The sequence below is a fragment of the Abramis brama genome, assembly GCF_963993115.1.
Source record: "Abramis brama genome assembly, chromosome: 9".
In the NCBI taxonomy this organism is placed as follows: Eukaryota; Metazoa; Chordata; class Actinopteri; order Cypriniformes; family Leuciscidae; genus Abramis; species Abramis brama.
The window spans coordinates 35,905,314-35,922,716 of record NC_139971.1 but is presented as its reverse complement, the minus strand read 5'-3'; the positions used below and the strand labels follow the sequence as shown (position 1 = coordinate 35,922,716).

Below are 17,403 nucleotides of genomic sequence, written 5' to 3'. Positions count from 1 at the left end.
CTTGAAAAACGGCGTGTACTGATGTCTTTCCAAACTTGAAACAACATTCCTTCTGATGTTCATTCATGTTTATTTGATGCTATAAATTAACTAGAAGGAAGAGATGATCGCTTGACGAGCAGCTTAACTGAGACGCTACAGCGATCTCTCAGCGATCTTTATTGTTTAAATTTCTTTAAAAAATGACCAAATTTGAAAGTTGAGACCTTGTTTCATATAAAAAGTAACCTGCTCTGTCTCGTCTGTCAGCGCTTTGTCAGTTTCCGCTTTGCTCCGCGATGTATTTTTCATTGCGTGAGAACATGGTGTGGCATGGCTTGTCGGACATAGCAACAGTAACTAAAGGGGGCGGGTCTTTGCGAACGGTCAATTTTCATTAATAAAAGTTCTAACATTTCTTACAGGGTCGTGATCTGTCATAATTAATCTACCAAGCTAAGAGCCTGTTTTGTGTTTATTGATATGATTTAACATGTTTGTGGTTGTCCTGCAGTTTGAGGCGGAGTACCGAAGGTTTGCCCTGAAGAAGAAGGGAGCTGGGGGCTTCCAAGAATTCTACCAACTACTTCAGACCATTCACAGAATCCCCGGAGTGGACGTGCTGCTGGGATATGCCGACATCCACGGAGATCTTCTTCCAATTAACAATGATGACAACTTCCACAAAGCACTGTCCTCGGCCAATCCGCTGCTTCGAATTATCATTCAAAAAAGAGGTGAGTCGCTAAACTGGTATGTACATTTGCATATCCTCATATGCAAAGAGGTCATTCATTAGTTGATATTGTTTTGGAGCTTGAAGGCAAAGTGTGTCAAATCGCTTGGCCAATCAAAAAGAAGATTGTTTGCGATTTTTCTAGAGGTGCAGAAATCACACACTTCACCTTTAACTTTCATCTTACCAGGGTCAAACCAGGAAACAGGGGAATGTTTTTGATTAATTTTTATTTAGATAGCATTTTGGTATTGCTAAAGGGTTTTTATGATGAAATGCATTTTTTTGCACACGTGGAAAAGGAATATGCATGCATCATAGCTGATGCATGTTGTTGTTTGTGTGTATGAGAGAGTTAGGCATTACATTTTATACCGTATCGGTTTTTGCTGTCATATGTCGTTATCCATATTTGACTCTGGAGGGAATAAAAAGTAATTCTAGCAGTGTAATGTTGTGCATAAGGATGAGGACAGTTATGGGATATGGTGAGATGTTATGATGGGTGGGCGTCAGCGTTAGATGGTGCTAGTCGGGGCCCATCTCGGTTTTATGACTACGATGGCACTGCGCCAGCCCGAGGTGCTGAGTTTGATAGCGGTGCGGAGGAGTGATGAGCCCACACCCTTCATATCTCTCTCTCTCTCTCTCTCTCTCTCTCTCTCTCTCTCTCTCTCTCTCTCTCTCTCTCTCTCTCTCTCTCTCTCTCTCTCTCTCTCTCTCTCTCTCTTTGACGCCTCCTGTCCCTCCTTGTCTATATTGTCTTTCTGTCATCTTCACAACCCTCTCGCTCTCCCTCCCGTTTCTTCATCACTCTTAATGCCTCGATGAGTTTCATTACATTTGAACCGCAGCAATGAGGAAATGCTTCTCTAATGCTATTAGGAGTGTTTTTCTCGATTTCAAAATGTTCTTTTCTTTATTTCATTGTTCTGTTCGTTTACGCCACCCTTTCTAATCCACTGTGAAAGAAACAGATCTATTGTTCCTAGTTTTAAAAGACTCAAAAAACAACTATTTTATTTAGAAAAGGGATTAAATCAGATTAATGAATCTAAAATTGCATGTTAGTTATGTGAAAATTGTATTATTTGAACATCAAGTTTAAACTAGCCCTTACAGCTATGGATGTAATAGGGCCAGATGAAATCCGCAGGCTTTTTTTGCAGTTTCTGAAATGATTTTAAGGGAAATCTGTGGAATTTGGTAAACGTGTTGCATGGATCTAAAAGTTCATACTCTTGTTTATTAACTAAAATCATTAATCATATTACCTAAAATGTTTAATTACTAATATATTTGAAGTAATTTATTCCTGTGATGGCAAATCTGAATTTTCAGCATCATTTTAAGTGTCACAGGATCCTTCAGAAATCATTTTAATATGCTTCTTTGGAGCTCAAGAAACATTTCTTATTGTTATTATCAACTACTTTGTGGAAACCATTTTTTTTCCAGGATTCTTTGATGAATAGAAAGTAAAAAACAAAACAAAACAAAAAACAGTATTTATTTGAAATAACATTATAAATGTCTTTACTGACACTTTTAATCAGCTTAATGAATTCAAATAAATTAAATCGAAATATTAAAAAACAAAAACTTTAAAAGCATGACAAGGACACATAACAGAATTACTAAAACTTTAAAGGGATAGTTCACCCTGAAATGAAAATTCTGTCATCATTTACTCACCCTCAGGTTGTTCCAAATCTGAATTTCTTTTTTCTGCTGAACACAAAAGAAGATATTTTGAAGAATATGGGTAACCAAACAGTTGATGGGCTCCAGTGACTTCCATAGTATGGAAAAATACTATGTAAGTCATCAACATATTCTTCAAAATATCTTCTTTTGTGTTCAGCAGAAGAAAGAAATTCATACATTTTTGGAACAACTTTAGGGTGAGTAATGATGACAGAATTTTCAATTAAAATTTAAATAAACTTAAAATATAAAAATAAAAGCTAATTCAAAATATTAATAAACACTATACGTAATAATACTAAAATAACACTGCTCTAGAAATCTTTGGGTGCAGATTCAGTGTGTGTCTAGTGATGGATAATGTAGTTTTTGGGGAAGTTATGGTGGAAATTGTCACTGCTCTGTTGTGGAGCTGTGGATGTTTGTCTGACAGAATATAGAGATGCTTTTTGGCAGTCATATATGGATTTGAATACTTGAATGTGAACAAACACTGTTAAATTTGAAGTCTTCAGTAAAAAAAAAAAAAAAAAAAGAGTATTGAAGCATGTTTTACAAGAAAATACTTTTTTTTTTTTTAAGTCTTTCTACTTTAAAGATTGTGTTCACATTTGTAATTTGATTCTCTCGGTTCTTTTGGTCAGGGCCAAATAAGAAAATACATTTAGTCATGGTTCACTTGGCGTTTACACTGTCATTTTTAACACCAAACATAAACAACCGGCTTTAATGATGTAAAGTGTATCCACTTGTTTAGTTCTATGCAATTATTTGTGAAATTTACTAGCAATTCCTGAGTGAAACTTGTTTCTACACCAATTGTTTTCAGTGTGTCAATAAATAATATGCTATATAGGATATATATAGCCTATACATTTACAGTGCACTTGTACAGCTATTGGACTTTGATGAATGGGTGCATAAGAACATCAAATGTAGCATAGGGGAAAGTGGATTACTTCAGAAGGCAATGTCTTTGGCATGAACTAGTAGACAGTGTGAGTTATCTTAGGACAGACTAGTTGTTTCAGATTGGAAGTCAGCATAGTGTGTGTTTGTGTGTGTGGAGGGTTGCCTTGTTTGAGGTGGTTAATGTGAAATCATCTGTACTGTGAGGTAAGACATAAAACAGAGAAAATGTGGAAAGAAAAGATAAGGCGCTTACTTGCATCCTGCAGTGGTTTCACTTTGACTTCTGCAGTCTCTTATGAATGTGATTTGTGAGGGAAAGAGACAGCAATAATAATCCAGTATTATGTAATCATAATTTGCATAACAAATAGACCTCATTATGTGTACATACATAGCGATAACTCCATATTTATTCCGTTTTAAATGACAAACCTTCTTCATTCATACACACCCTTGCATGATTAATCAGGGTTGGAGTTGTTGCTATTAATTGTTGATAATTACACTAATAATGCCTGTTTACATGCGTGGTTACATAGTACATGGTTATATGCGTGATGTAATTTTCTGAGTATGAGAACAAATGACTTAAGTTGACATAACAACCAACTAAATATTTGTGGATTTTCATTGCAAGCACAGGGATTATTGTTTAAATTGATGTTTGAAACCACATGCATAAACCATGAAAACAGCCACTTCTGCAGCACTACAGTGTGAGGAGGACAGATCTCTTGTAAGAAAATGACTTTAAAGAAATTTCTAGAAATTTTGGTCTTTCTTCATTGAAGTAGATAGGAACTTTACTTGTATAGCTATTACTTGCACTATGTTTAAAAGTTTGTGGCTGGTCGGTAATATTTTTAGTCTCATATGCAGCGGTCGCTTCAGTTGCACTGACCTAAGGATGGCTCTGGTGGAAACCTTTTTTTTTTTCAGGATTCTTTGATAAATAGAAAGTTCAAAAGAACAGCATTTATTTTAAATATAAATGTTTTGTAACATTATAAATGTCTTTACTGTCATTTTAATCAGTTTAATGAATCCTTGTTGAATTAAAGTAATAATTAAAGTCTCACTGATTCCACACTTTTGGACGGTAGTGTAGCATATATAGAAAATAGCTGCACGGAAGTGTTACCAAGACGGACTGACTTGCACTTAAAGTGACTTTGAACACACTGAGAAACCATGAGCACTGGCGCTGCCATTGAAGAGATATATATCCGCCTGAGCCAGTCATCACTCAGAGCCAGAAAGTCCATTATAGTACCTTCAAGGCCATATGACTACATCTGCCCTGGAAACTGCTCAGAAATATCACTTTGCACCATGTACCAAAGTGACCCACAATTTAGCACCACATTCCAGTGTGACTGAAAGGCAGTTCATCCAAAAATGAAAAATTTAATGAGTTGAGTTTGAGTTGAATTCTGATTCGAAAAGACTCCCTTCGGTTTGTGAATAAATCATATGGTACAATTTATGACCTGAATCAACTGATTTGTTGAAAACATCTGGAACAAGGACAATTCATTAGCTTATCTGGTTCTTGAGTTTAAGGTCGGCCTAAAATAAAAATTCATCCTATCATCCATGCATATGTTTATTTTATTAAAGGTCCCGTATTATGCCCCTTTTCACAAGATGTAAAATAAGTCTCTGATGTCCCCAGAGTGTGTATGTGAAGTTTCAGCTCAAAATACCCAACAGATCATTTTTTACAGCATGTTTAAATTGTCATTTTTTGGGGCTCAGAAAAACACGCTGTTTTAGTGTGTGCCCTTTAAATGCAAATAAGCTGCTGCTGGATGACCCAGGGGGCGGAGCTTCATGAGCTCGCGCTCAGTCTCTCAGGACAATTTCATCTCACGGAATGATGATAATATCAGAAACTCTCAGTAACGGTGTTCATTTCGAGTCGGACAATAATGCCTACAGAGTCAGAGTGCTGTATAGAGATGGAACAGGTATAGTTTAGTAGTTTAATTACGGTTATTATAACGTATTTGTCATCTGCTTGTATGTATCCATTATCGTTCAGGTCCGAATGATGATCAAACATATACTGATGAGTTTAATAAAGTTTATTGTACATCACACAAAAGATGAAGCGTCAGTTTTACTTCAGAAAATCACCGTAAGAGCTGAGTAAACACAGTAAGTTATAAGAAGTGCGCAAGTACATAAACGAATTTCGGTAGAGTTGAGGGAGCATTCCTGTGGGCGGAGGTTAGTCAAAAAACGGTTCTAGTGACGTCATTAAAGAAGGAAGTAGAGGGATGTAGTCCAAACGGGCCGTTCGATGTAGGCGACTTCTGTTAAATAAAATATCTCGCTTGGCATTGAACTTTGAGCTTTATAATTTTACAGATATTATTTATGCTCTAACAGCAACATTACACACTAACTAAAGTTTGAAACATGGGATCACGAAGAACGGGACCTTTAATTTAAAAATTTTGATCAAAATATCTTATGGCCAAACAACAGACTTCTCTCAGGGCTGGATGTATGCTGGACTTCACCGATTGTTTTGTCCACTTAAATTCTGCCAATTTCTTACAATCGACTGCAAATTCATCTTCAGATCTTACTTCATCCAATCAACAACCGATGGAAAAAAACAAACAAGTCCCACGCTACATTTATTTCCTTTTCAATAATCCATTTCACACAGATGTACATCACAATACAGAAGAACAGATCTGTTGCTTTTTCCGTTGAACATTGAAAGGGAACATTATCAGTACATAACTTAATGTTGATCTTTTCCTCACACAATTTATCATATAAGTTCAGAAAATGTGCAGTGAACAAGTCTTGGACTGCGTTTGTGGCAATTTTGGTGGTTTCTTTGTCATTTTTGGAGCTTAACAGCTGTGTATGAACTCCCATTGAATAAAATAGAGCTGCATAAAGATTCTTAAATTCTCATTTTGAGCATATTGAGGTCATGACGGTAAGAAAATATGACAGAATTATCACATTTAGGTTGAAATGATGTTATTTGAAGTGCACTGCCTGTCAGTTCACACCTTGTTTATGCAGATAAGCGTTTCCCTGTTGTCCTCAGTCTTGTGTCTTGTGCTTGTTAAAGCTGACAAGTTTAGTTATGAAATGCTCACTGTGTGCAGCTAAAAGTATTAGTAAACGCCTATTTTTCTATTTAAAGAATAAGGCGGCTTTAGATTAGCCCCACTTGTCCTTGTACCAGCTCCCTTCCCAGTACTCAAGAACCCTACTGCAGATTTCTGGTAGCTTGCCTTTCAGTGCGGATCTTTTTAATCAAGCCCTATTTGAAGCGGGGGGGGAGGAAAGCCACATTTCCAGAGAGGGCTTATCGCTGTGGCAGCCAGGAACAGTTTTTAGAGGGGCTGTCATTGGGTGATTACAGCTTCATCTTCTCCATGGGAGAAAAATCTGGGTTTTGCATCACGTTTGCTTCTAGTGTAACGGAGGCCAGCTCGTAAATAGGCGTGCGAATAAACCTCACTCCCCTGGCCTCAAGAGGCGCACTAGCAACTGACGTTAGAGGCTGTGGTCTTCAGTGTCCTTGTTAGCGCACCCGCCTCCTGTGCTGAAGACGCCGATTTGAATCCTGCTCTGGGGTGCGTTTCCCGTACAACGACGTAACTCGCTGCTTAACTAACTTAGTACGATGCATCATTGAAGAAATCAACTAGCTAGTCACGACTGTTTCCCGAAACCGTACTGTCGCAAATTGGTCATTCAACCACGTTGGTTAATGATGTCGTGCACGTGGTGGGGTAATAACTTCTTTTAATGAATCCGTTTGAGATCGAATTAATGCTAGATGTTTTGCTATAAATTACGGACATGGCATCTGAGGACTATTTCAAATTTTTCTGTTATTTTGCTTTATTTCAAGATTCAATCATAGGCTCGTTCTTATGTACTAGAGCACATGCGCACTATTCAAAAACTAGTTGAACTATGCTGATAACTACAGAACTTGCGACCATAGTGTGCTAACAAAGCTTTTAGGGAAACGTACTTCTGAGCGGTGCGAGTAGAACCGGAGGGGTTGCATTAGTGCCGTGACCCGGATGGTAGTGAGGTTTAGGGGGGTGAATGTAACGAAGGCCTGCCAGTAAGAGCTGTGCGAGTAAACCTCACTCCCCTCAAGAGTGAATGACGCTAGAACCGGAGGGGTTACACTAGCATTAATGTGGCTTACTTTGTTAAATTTGTAGAGTACCCACAATTCCCATGTACTGCTGTGCTTATTGTTTAGATCACTAAGCTCGCTTTCACTCCTTCCACCTTTATTAATGTACCTAATTATCACAGCTCTGACTCTCTTCAGACCATGATAAAAGCATCTGGGTGACAAATGCTTACTTTACTTCCCTCTGATCAGTAATACTAGATAACACCAGTTAATTTTACGGCTTGGTGCTTCACATGAACTTCCCCTACAACTGTGAGGTTATTCAAGAGACTATGGGATACTGATGTATTTTTACTGTGTAGTGCTATTGCATTTATTGAGGTATTTTAGCTTATTAATGTAGCTCAGGGGTGCCCAGTCCTGTTCCTGGAGATCTACCTTCCAGCAGTTCAGCTCCAACCCTGATCAAACACACATGAAACAGCTAATCAAGATCTTCAGGAGCACTTGGTAATTACAAACGGGCGTGTTGGACAGGTGCTGCGGGTAGGTAGATCTCCAGGAACAGGATCGGGCACCCCTGCTGCAGGTTAATGACGTCTGATGGTCGACATTGTCAGCAAAACAACAGGAACTAACAACTGGCGGGACATGTTTTTAGGAATGTGTTTTTAAATGCATCAGCGTGATGATGCCTGTGCATTTGAACAGAAAACGCCGCCCATCTGGAGAGCAACTGTGCGGCTGAACATTTAATATGGATGTCTGCAAATATAAATGGCCGTGTTAGATTTATATGGTGAGGAATGGTTCACATAAAAACGTAAATTCTCATCATTTGAATGTCCTGAATGAATGTCATAATTGACAAAAAGCAGCATGACAAAGCATAGTACTCCACCAGATGCCAGGTTTGACATCAATGGTTCTTGTGACCAAATTGGATTTTGTTTACATTTTCAGTGAGTAATTTTTCTGTTCATCAGAGGCATCAAAATACTTGGAATATAGTTCACAAGTTTTGTTTTTTGTTTTCTTTGTAATTTTTGTTGCTTAACAGACCTGATCACCATTTATTTTCACTGTACAGAAAAGAGTAGCTTTAACATGCTAATAAACATTCCCTTTTATGGTCTGTAAAAAATGTCCTGTTTAATTTACAGGGAAAAATACGCCAACTAGGGTTGAAAAATATTTATTTTTTTACAGTGAGTGTACTGAAAAAAAAAAAAAGTCATACGGGTTTACAATATGAGAGTGAGTAAATGATGACAGATGAATTAATTTTCATTTTTAGCCTAACTATTTAACTGGCAATCTGACAAATGTTTGTAAAAAAAGGTACAAATTAATATATTGCTTTATTTGAACTTCAAGCAAATTAACTACAATATTTGAGTTCGAGTTGCATTTGGGTTTACATACTTGTCTATTCAATGTTTACAATAATCCCAGTAACACAATCACACAGAAAGCGAGAACAAACACTGTTTTTAAGGTTTTCTGCTAGCCATAAATGTAACACACTGGTCGTGAATAGATTGATTGACACGAGGACGTGATGTATCCCGTGAGCTGGTGGGATTATCAGCGGTCCCTAATCAGATCTCGACCCCATCCGCATATCTCTGATTGGGGCTTTTAGACTGAGACAGAGATTGATCTGGCTTTTAGTATGAGCTCATCCCACTGAGTGGTCATACACTCATTCACCCCAGCAGATAATGGTGTTCCCTGAGCAGATGGGGACCAGTTACACAGTTACACACAGCCATGCAACTTTTGGGGGACCAATAGGGAGAAACATATTTTTTTTTATTGCAATAAATTATTTCATTTTGAATTCAGAGTAGGATATATAATCTCCCCTGCTATGAATCTGTCATGGTTTGATATAAGTCATGCCATCACTCTTGATATTATTTTTTTCTTAAACTTTATCAAGGTTCATTGAGCAGTGTGAAGGAAGTGTTTACCCTCAAGCTAAAAGTGACGAAGCATGTGATTGTGTAAACGGGTATGATGGGTAAATGGAACAAACAGACACATCCCCTAGTTTGTATGACATTATACTGCAGAACATCTTTTTTTTTTTTTTAAAGCAAGAAAATTTGTGAATTAGATTGATTAACTATAATAATCAATCTAATTTAAAAGGTAAACCAAGGTTGTGGGTCGCTTCCCAGGAAAGAAACAAAAAGAAATCTACTATTTTAGCCTCTTTGGGGAAAAAAGTTTGTAATAAGAGTGCAGAGTTTCAAAATTACTTATTCGTTTCATGAAACTTGTGATATATACTGTATATATTAAAAAATGAATGAATATATAAAATTTCCTGCCGCAGTGAAAATGTATAGATGGTATACACTCTTTTCAAAGAAGTGGCAGACTTGACACAGAAAGAGAAATCTCAAAGAAAAGATGAGGAACAGAAGTGTAACAAAGACTCTGGCTGTTTTAACTGTCAAAGCTCTCTAGGTTTTCTCTCCACGTTGAGAACGCATGGCTAATAAGACAGGCACTTCAAGAGAGACCCCAGCGCCTAGAGATGTTTTTTTTTTTTGTTGGCTGTCACTCCTCAAGAGTGCACAGAGGAAGATGTGTGTGTGCGACTATATTGAATTCAAGAGAAACTCTGTGTCTTATTAGTAACTGGCACTGTCTATAGGCAGAAACCCCTTTGAAGCAAAATTACTTTCTGTACTATCTCCCTTTTCTCAAACATCTTGGTTGAATGAGTCGAGTGTGTGGCAGTGTGTCCTCAGCTATCATATGTGGCAAGCAGGTGTAAATCCCATTGGCTTTATTGCTGGTTTTAGAAGGAAGCGGAAGAATGGGAAGGATATTTCCCCACATGCCCATTCTGTGCACAATGATCTGAGGATTCAGCAGCTGTTCTGCACCCTAGGGTGTGTGTGTGTGTGTGTGTGTGTGTATGTGTGCGTGTGTTCTTGCATGCTTGTGTGTGTGTGTGTGTGTGTGTGTGTGTGTTTTCATGCCTGCACATGTTTATGCTTAATGACTTCGCTATGTATAGTACACAGGGTTATCTGGATGGCATGTCGATGTACCATGCTGTTTTTGTTTTGACATCTTGGATGATATGGAAACATCATCTCAACAGTTACCATCAAAAATAATCCATTTGCACTGTGCTGCTTTGAAAGTGCTCCAAAAAGAGTCATGAAAAACAGATGACCAAAAAGGAAAGAAAAAGAAAGAGATCCAGTGGAAAGAAAGATACTGTAACATGTTTTGTATTTTAACACTGTTTCATACTCATCACATTGTCTTTGTTTCCTGTTGTAAGGACATTTGAAGGAAGTTCACCCATATGAAAGTTCTGTCATTTATTTTCGCACCCTCAAGTCGTTCCAAAACTGTATGTTACTATTTTTCCTTGAAAAACAAAGGGAGAAATGTTGAAGCACTTTCCGTTCAAGGACAGTTCATATTGACCTAAGCTGTCAAGCTTCAAATAGGTCTAAATCAGTGGTGGCTAGTGGGTTTTAAAATAGAGGAGGCACACAAAATTTTAGTGGTCGGATCCCCTCCCAATGATTTTTTCTTTTTTTAACTGCTTTAAAATGGCTTTTTTTGTCACTTTTAGACGGAAAATTTATTTTTTGCCTTCTTTTCCAGCCTATCACTTGAAGCAAAAATCCATCCTTCTGTCCTTTAAATGTCCGTTCGGGCGTTTAGTGAAGCTGATTGCTGGAGCCTACATCTTAGCTTAGCCTATAGATGTGGGGTCTTGCTTCATTTTTAATTTGTAGCTGTTGTTCGAATGGTGGTTTGATAAATTTATTTGCGATCAAATATTCAATACCTTCTCTACTCTCCATACGTAGTTGGTACATCAGCGGTAGCAGTTCAAACAAATATCACGTAATTTACGTCTCTTCGATGATTGGTTGATATACCAAGGAAGGCTAGCCTCCTCTGCCATGTTACTTTTCTAAACACCCCTAATCGCTGAAAGCGAAATACTCTGGTGATTGGCAAAAACATATTTACCAACAGAGGCACAAGTCTCCGGCTAGGGATTTGCCTCCCCCTCCCCTTCTTTATCCCCTCAGACTCACGTTTCACAGATTCGGCACATTCGGGGAAGAGCGCGGTGGTTACACTGAAATTATAATCAATAAAAACACATTCTGAGACATGAAAGGAATAACTGTGAACAAAATTTTGGTCTTTCTGACGAGCCGCCACTGGTCAAAATAACACCTTGAAAGGACCATAAAACAAGTCCAACTAGTTCAAAATGGTGTGCTATATTAGAAGTCTATAGGATAGCTTTATGCAATTAACAGAAAGGAAATGTAGTTTTAGTCACAATTTAATTTAATGTTTCAATTCAAATGTTGCATCAATGCATTGCACCAGGTTTGATGTCATTGCAAAAAGCACTGAGCATTGATCAAAAGGTTAGGGTCAGTAAGAATTTGTTTTTCTAAAGAAATTAATACTTTTATTCAGCAAAGATGCATTAAATTGATCAAAAGTGACAGTAAAGACTTCTACATTGTTACAAACGTTTTCTGTTTCAAATAAATGCCGTTCTTTTGAAAGTTCTATTTATCAAAGAATCCTGGGATGCTGGGATGATAGGGATGCTCCGATCTATCAGTATCAGCCAATGATCACATTCTATGATTTGTGTGTTAATGTCAAGCCCTGGTCATCATGTCAGGCATGAAAAATAACAAAGTAAATCACATTGCATCACTTTTTCTGGGGGTTTCTCAGCAGTGTTGTAACATAACCTCCAAAAATGATCAAAATCTAAGTTTTCTATGAGACCATGTACAGTACTTGATGATACCTTTTTTTACTAAAAGTAAGCCATTACTTGTATGCCACCTGAAATCATGGGAAAACATTAAAATGCCTTCAGGGTGTAAGGGGTTAACAGAGACAGAGAGCTGACTTATCACATATATAAAGCTTGATTGATCGGGATCGGGATCAACATTGGCTGATCATGATGGCAAGAAATCGGTGGTCGTATTGGCTCCAAAAATCCGTATCGGAGCATCTCTAATTTCTAAAGCATCATTTGACACTAAAGAGTATTGGAGTAAATTAAAATTGTAATAACTTTTCACAATGTTACTGTTTTTACTAATACAGGATGAGCATTACATACTACTTCCAAAAACATAAAAAGATATTTCCGACCCCAACATATTGAACGGTAGTGTAGCTCCACGGCAGAGAACCATGGTAGATATCAAGAATTTCTTATAAGAATAATGCCTTAAATGGTGGTCAGTTTCTCCCACAAAGTTAGCATATAGCTTCAGAAAAGTTAGTCTTATAGACCATTTTTCGGAAACTTTTTGACATTCCCATTCCCCATTCACTTTTATATTGAAAAGCGAGTCCAGGGTATTCTTCAAAGATTCCCGTGTTGTGTTCCACAGAGGAAAGAAACACGAGGAAGAGGAAGTATTTTGGGTGAACTCATCCTTTTAAGAGCCAAATCTACAGCCATGAGAGGTGATCAGTCCAATATTTACATTTGTTTTATCAGTGCACATCTGCTTTACTGTTCCCGACAGGTCAGTAGACGGTACAGGTATGATGCCAAGACAGTCAAAGAGCAAATGAAAGCACAAAGGCCGGTTTGAGATGGATTTACCGGTCTCCTCCACACTCATCATACCGTAGTGAAGAACAGAGCGCGAGACAAACACTGGGGAGATTCCGTGACAGAGATTACATCGCTTCCATTTTTAACTGAGTACTTGCTAAACTGGTTGTGGCTAATGTTAGACTGGGTTCTGATAGTGACCACTCCCTGGATGACACGCATGTTGTTTTATAGGTTTATTTATAGGGCCATTTGTGAGACACTATGCAAAATTGTCAGAAAAGTCAGAAATATGCCTTGCGTCAAAAAGTGAGAAAAAGCACAGAAATGTGTGAAACATAAGGGTGTGTGCTGCGCTCGAGAGGGACGGTGCAAAATAAAAAGAATGCTTGCTCGACCTTCCAGCTGTTGACATGCGGATTATGGAGAGAATGCGAGCTGTTCGTATAGTTGCTCTGTAGTCAGCGGTGTTGCTGGGAATAGCTGTTTATATTCTTTCCATTCAGCACAGCATTTAGCAGTGCAAGCATCACCACATGAATGGTCCAGGAGAACATATGAGAAGACAAGAGGATCTTTCTATGTCAGTGTTATCTCATAAACAACAAAGGTTGGAAGGGGAAGCTGTGTTTCCTCATCACCTCGAGGAGGAAGTCCGCATAGGAAGTACTTTTTGTTTGATTGGGAGAACTTCATTTTACTATTCCCTTTTTTTAACTAAGTGGGAGAAGCAACACAAAAGCATGTGAATTCAGATTATTTTGTGTGTGTGTGTGTATGTCTGTAGTATCATATTTAGGATTACGGCACACAAAAAGAGAATATCCTGCTGTTTTCCAAGCTCCAAATCTGACAAAAAAAGCACACATAACAGTATCAGAAATATACAGTAGTTGCCCACTTGAGCATATATTTAGGTGCACTTTTGTTTAGTTGCTTTTTTAGCGCAATTTTCTTCTTCTAGACACAGCAAATACTACAATTAAATAAATTAATTGGAATACATTTTTACTATGAGAAATTGTCTCTTCTCTATCAAATCAACATCAAATATGAAAGTACTGTAAATACACTCTACTATTCAAAAGTTTGGGATTAGTAAAACGAATGAAATGGACACTTTTATTCAGCAAGGATGCATTAAGTTGATCAAAATTGACAGGAAATACATTTTTAATGTTACAAAAGATTTCTATTTTTCTTTTTAAATTAAATAAATGCTTTTGGAGTTTCAATTCATCAAAGAATCATGAATTTTTTATCACGGTTTCCACAAAAATATTAAGCAGCACAGCTGTTTTTAGCATTGATAATAATAATAAATGTTTCTTGAGCATCAAATCATCATATTAGAATGATTTCTGAAGGATCATGTGACACTGAAGACTGGAGTAATGATGCTGAAAATTCAGCTTTGCATCACAGGAATAAAAAAACATTCAGTTATTTTATGTTAACATTAGTTAATGCACTGTGAACTAACATGAACAAACAATGAAGAACTGGAAGACAAATATATTGCTCATGGTTAGTTCATGTTAGTTAATACATTAACTTATGTTAACAGATGAAACCTTATTGTAAAGTGTTACCAATAAATGCTTTTTTTTCATATTAGCAATAGGCTACATTCACCAACTTTCACCTCTGAGGTCACTACAGGATCTGCAGAGGCACTAAACCCATCACTAGATAGGACTAAAATTAAATGCTATTAAATATATTACATGTTAGATAACAGAATGAAGAGGAATTCACTACATGGGCATGTTTGTCACTTTCGGTGGCATTTTTGTCCCAGGCCCTGGTTATACACCAGCATAACAGAGAAGACTTGGAATGTAGGGCATGAGTCATATATAATACTTTGTTACTTTATATTCCGCCTAGCTTTTCTTTTTCTGTTCCGTGGAAGACAAGTTTGAAAACAGATGAATGTGCGTGAATGATGACATAATTTTCTTTTCGGTGAACTATTTCTAAATGTGAGCTGTATCTGTGTGTATATATAAGTGTGTGTGTGTCAGTGTGTGTCAGCATTAATCATTTGGGATTAGCAGCCAGTTCTCATCAGCATATGAAGTAATCCCATCACCCTATCATTTTTTTTTTTTTTTTTTTTTTAAACATCAGTCCCATAGTCATTAGTTCCTGATTCTGAGCGCAGGTACACTGCACTCACACTGTCAAAACACTTTATTGCAAGATACAGTATACACTACCACTCAAAAGTTTCTTTTTTGTTTTTTTGTTGTTGTTGTTGTTGCAACAAATTAATTCCTTTTATTCAACAAGAATGCATTAAGTTGATCAAAATTTACAGGAAAGACATTTATAATGTTTTTTTTTTTATAGAGGTTTCCGCAACAAATCATCATATTAGAATGATTTCTGAAGGATCATGTGACACTGAAGACTGGAGTAATGATGCTGAAAATTCAGCTTTGACATCACAGGAATAAATAATTAAAAGTTATTTTAAATTGCAATAATATTTCACAATGCTACTGTTTTTTACTGTCGTTTTGCATAAGAGTAGTCTTTCAAAAGCATAAAAAAAATGTACTGACCCCAAACTTTTGAACAGTAGTGTATGTGAGCATTAATTATGAACGCATGATTGTGATGTTTTAACGGTTTGTGTGTTTCTCAGAGCTTGCTGAAATCAAATCTAACTGAGTGGCTTATTATTTCTGTTACTTCATGTTATTATTTGGGATCAAAAAACATGCTGAACGCACAAGTGTGGCTGTGTCTGTAAGAGTCTCAGTGTTCAGTTCTAAGTTTGATCGGATCTTAAACTCTTAAGCACGTGTGGCAGTGGGGATTGCCGTTGTCGTGGTGACCATATGGCTAAGGGTTAGTCTCCAGATGGTGGCAACAGAGGATGAGGTCAGACAGTCAGGCCCATGCACATGTACCAGTTGTGTGTGTGTGTGTGTGAGAGCAGTGAACTTCAGACAGCCACACCCAAACAAAGCCATAGGCACACTACTGAATGATGGGGTGGAAGTACATGGGACAGATGCAGAACTAGACAAACATCCTACATCAGACATTCACAGATGATAACATTTAAGCCTGTTTCTCACTGGTGAGCAGAGTCTATTCATTTCAGTGCCCATATTAATACAGGTCACAGTAATCTCACTTCCCACATAAACCGAACGATGCTGTGTAGCAGAAGCATTGGTACAAGCAGAGTTTTGTGCGTTGAATCTGTTTTTGTTATCTGTACTGCGCTGTACTTAGCAGAAAAGGTGTTGAAAATGCACTTTAAGCTTATTTATGAAGCAACATATGTATTAAAGAAGACTTCACTTGAAAATGTATTTACAGCAGTAAAAGAGTAAAAAAAAAAAAAAAAAAAAGGATTTTCTTTTTTTAGCACAAACAGAAAGCGATGCTTCTCTGTCACTAGGCCATGAGGGTAATAAGATCCAGATCCACGTGACAGTGTCGCCTGGCTTCCTCTAACAGCATCAGGTGTCTGGTCCTCTGTGCTCTCCAGCTGCCACCCTGTTTTATTCATCTTTACAAGCTTGTCCACCTGTGCTTTGTTCCTGCCTGCAGTCTACAGAGAGACTGACAGAGACAACACTGTCCAGAACCCTGGCTAATGGACTGTGCTGAAGGCCACACCACATCTTTTGAGGTTTGGTAATAGACAAGAGTCAGTACTTGGGCTGTCAATTTAATGTTTATTTAGTACAATTATATAGTAAAATAGTATAGTAATAGTAAAAATTATATATATATATATATATATATATATATATATATATATATATGGCAGTAATTTGTATATAACAAATTAAATAACAATAATAATAATACTAATAAAAACAGTTACTAATAATTAAAATACTAATAACGGAGTTCATTTAATAAATGGTTACCATATCTAATTCTATATAATTAATGTATAATAAATTAAATGAAATAATTATACATTATTATATATCATATTTAATTTATTAGGATTTATGATTTAATATTAATGTTCAATTATTATAGTTAATATTTACATTATTGGCATGCTAATTGCACACACACACACACACACACACACACACACATATATATATATATACATACAGTACATTAAATGACAATAATAATACTAATAATTGTTTAATAATTTAAAACATTAAATTGATTGATAGTTAATTTAATAATTAATTAGCATATCTAATTAATTATGTATATACATACATGCATACACATACATCAATTATATAGAATTAGATATGGTAATTATTTATTAAATTAACTCAGTTATTAGTATTTTAATTATTAGTAATTATTATTAGTATTTTAATTAGTATTAGTGTT

The 17,403-nt window shown here is 36.7% G+C and overlaps 1 protein-coding gene across 1 annotated transcript in view; it reads left to right on the top strand.

Annotated features, from left to right (window-relative positions):
- pard6a (par-6 family cell polarity regulator alpha) overlaps positions 1-17,403 on the top strand; it is a 32,051-nt gene that overhangs the window by 4,342 nt on the left and 10,306 nt on the right. Inside the window, exon 2 of the mRNA XM_084123841.1 lies at positions 494-716. Within this exon, the coding sequence (XP_083979967.1) occupies positions 494-716 (223 nt within the window). The remainder of the gene's footprint in view (positions 1-493; positions 717-17,403) is intronic.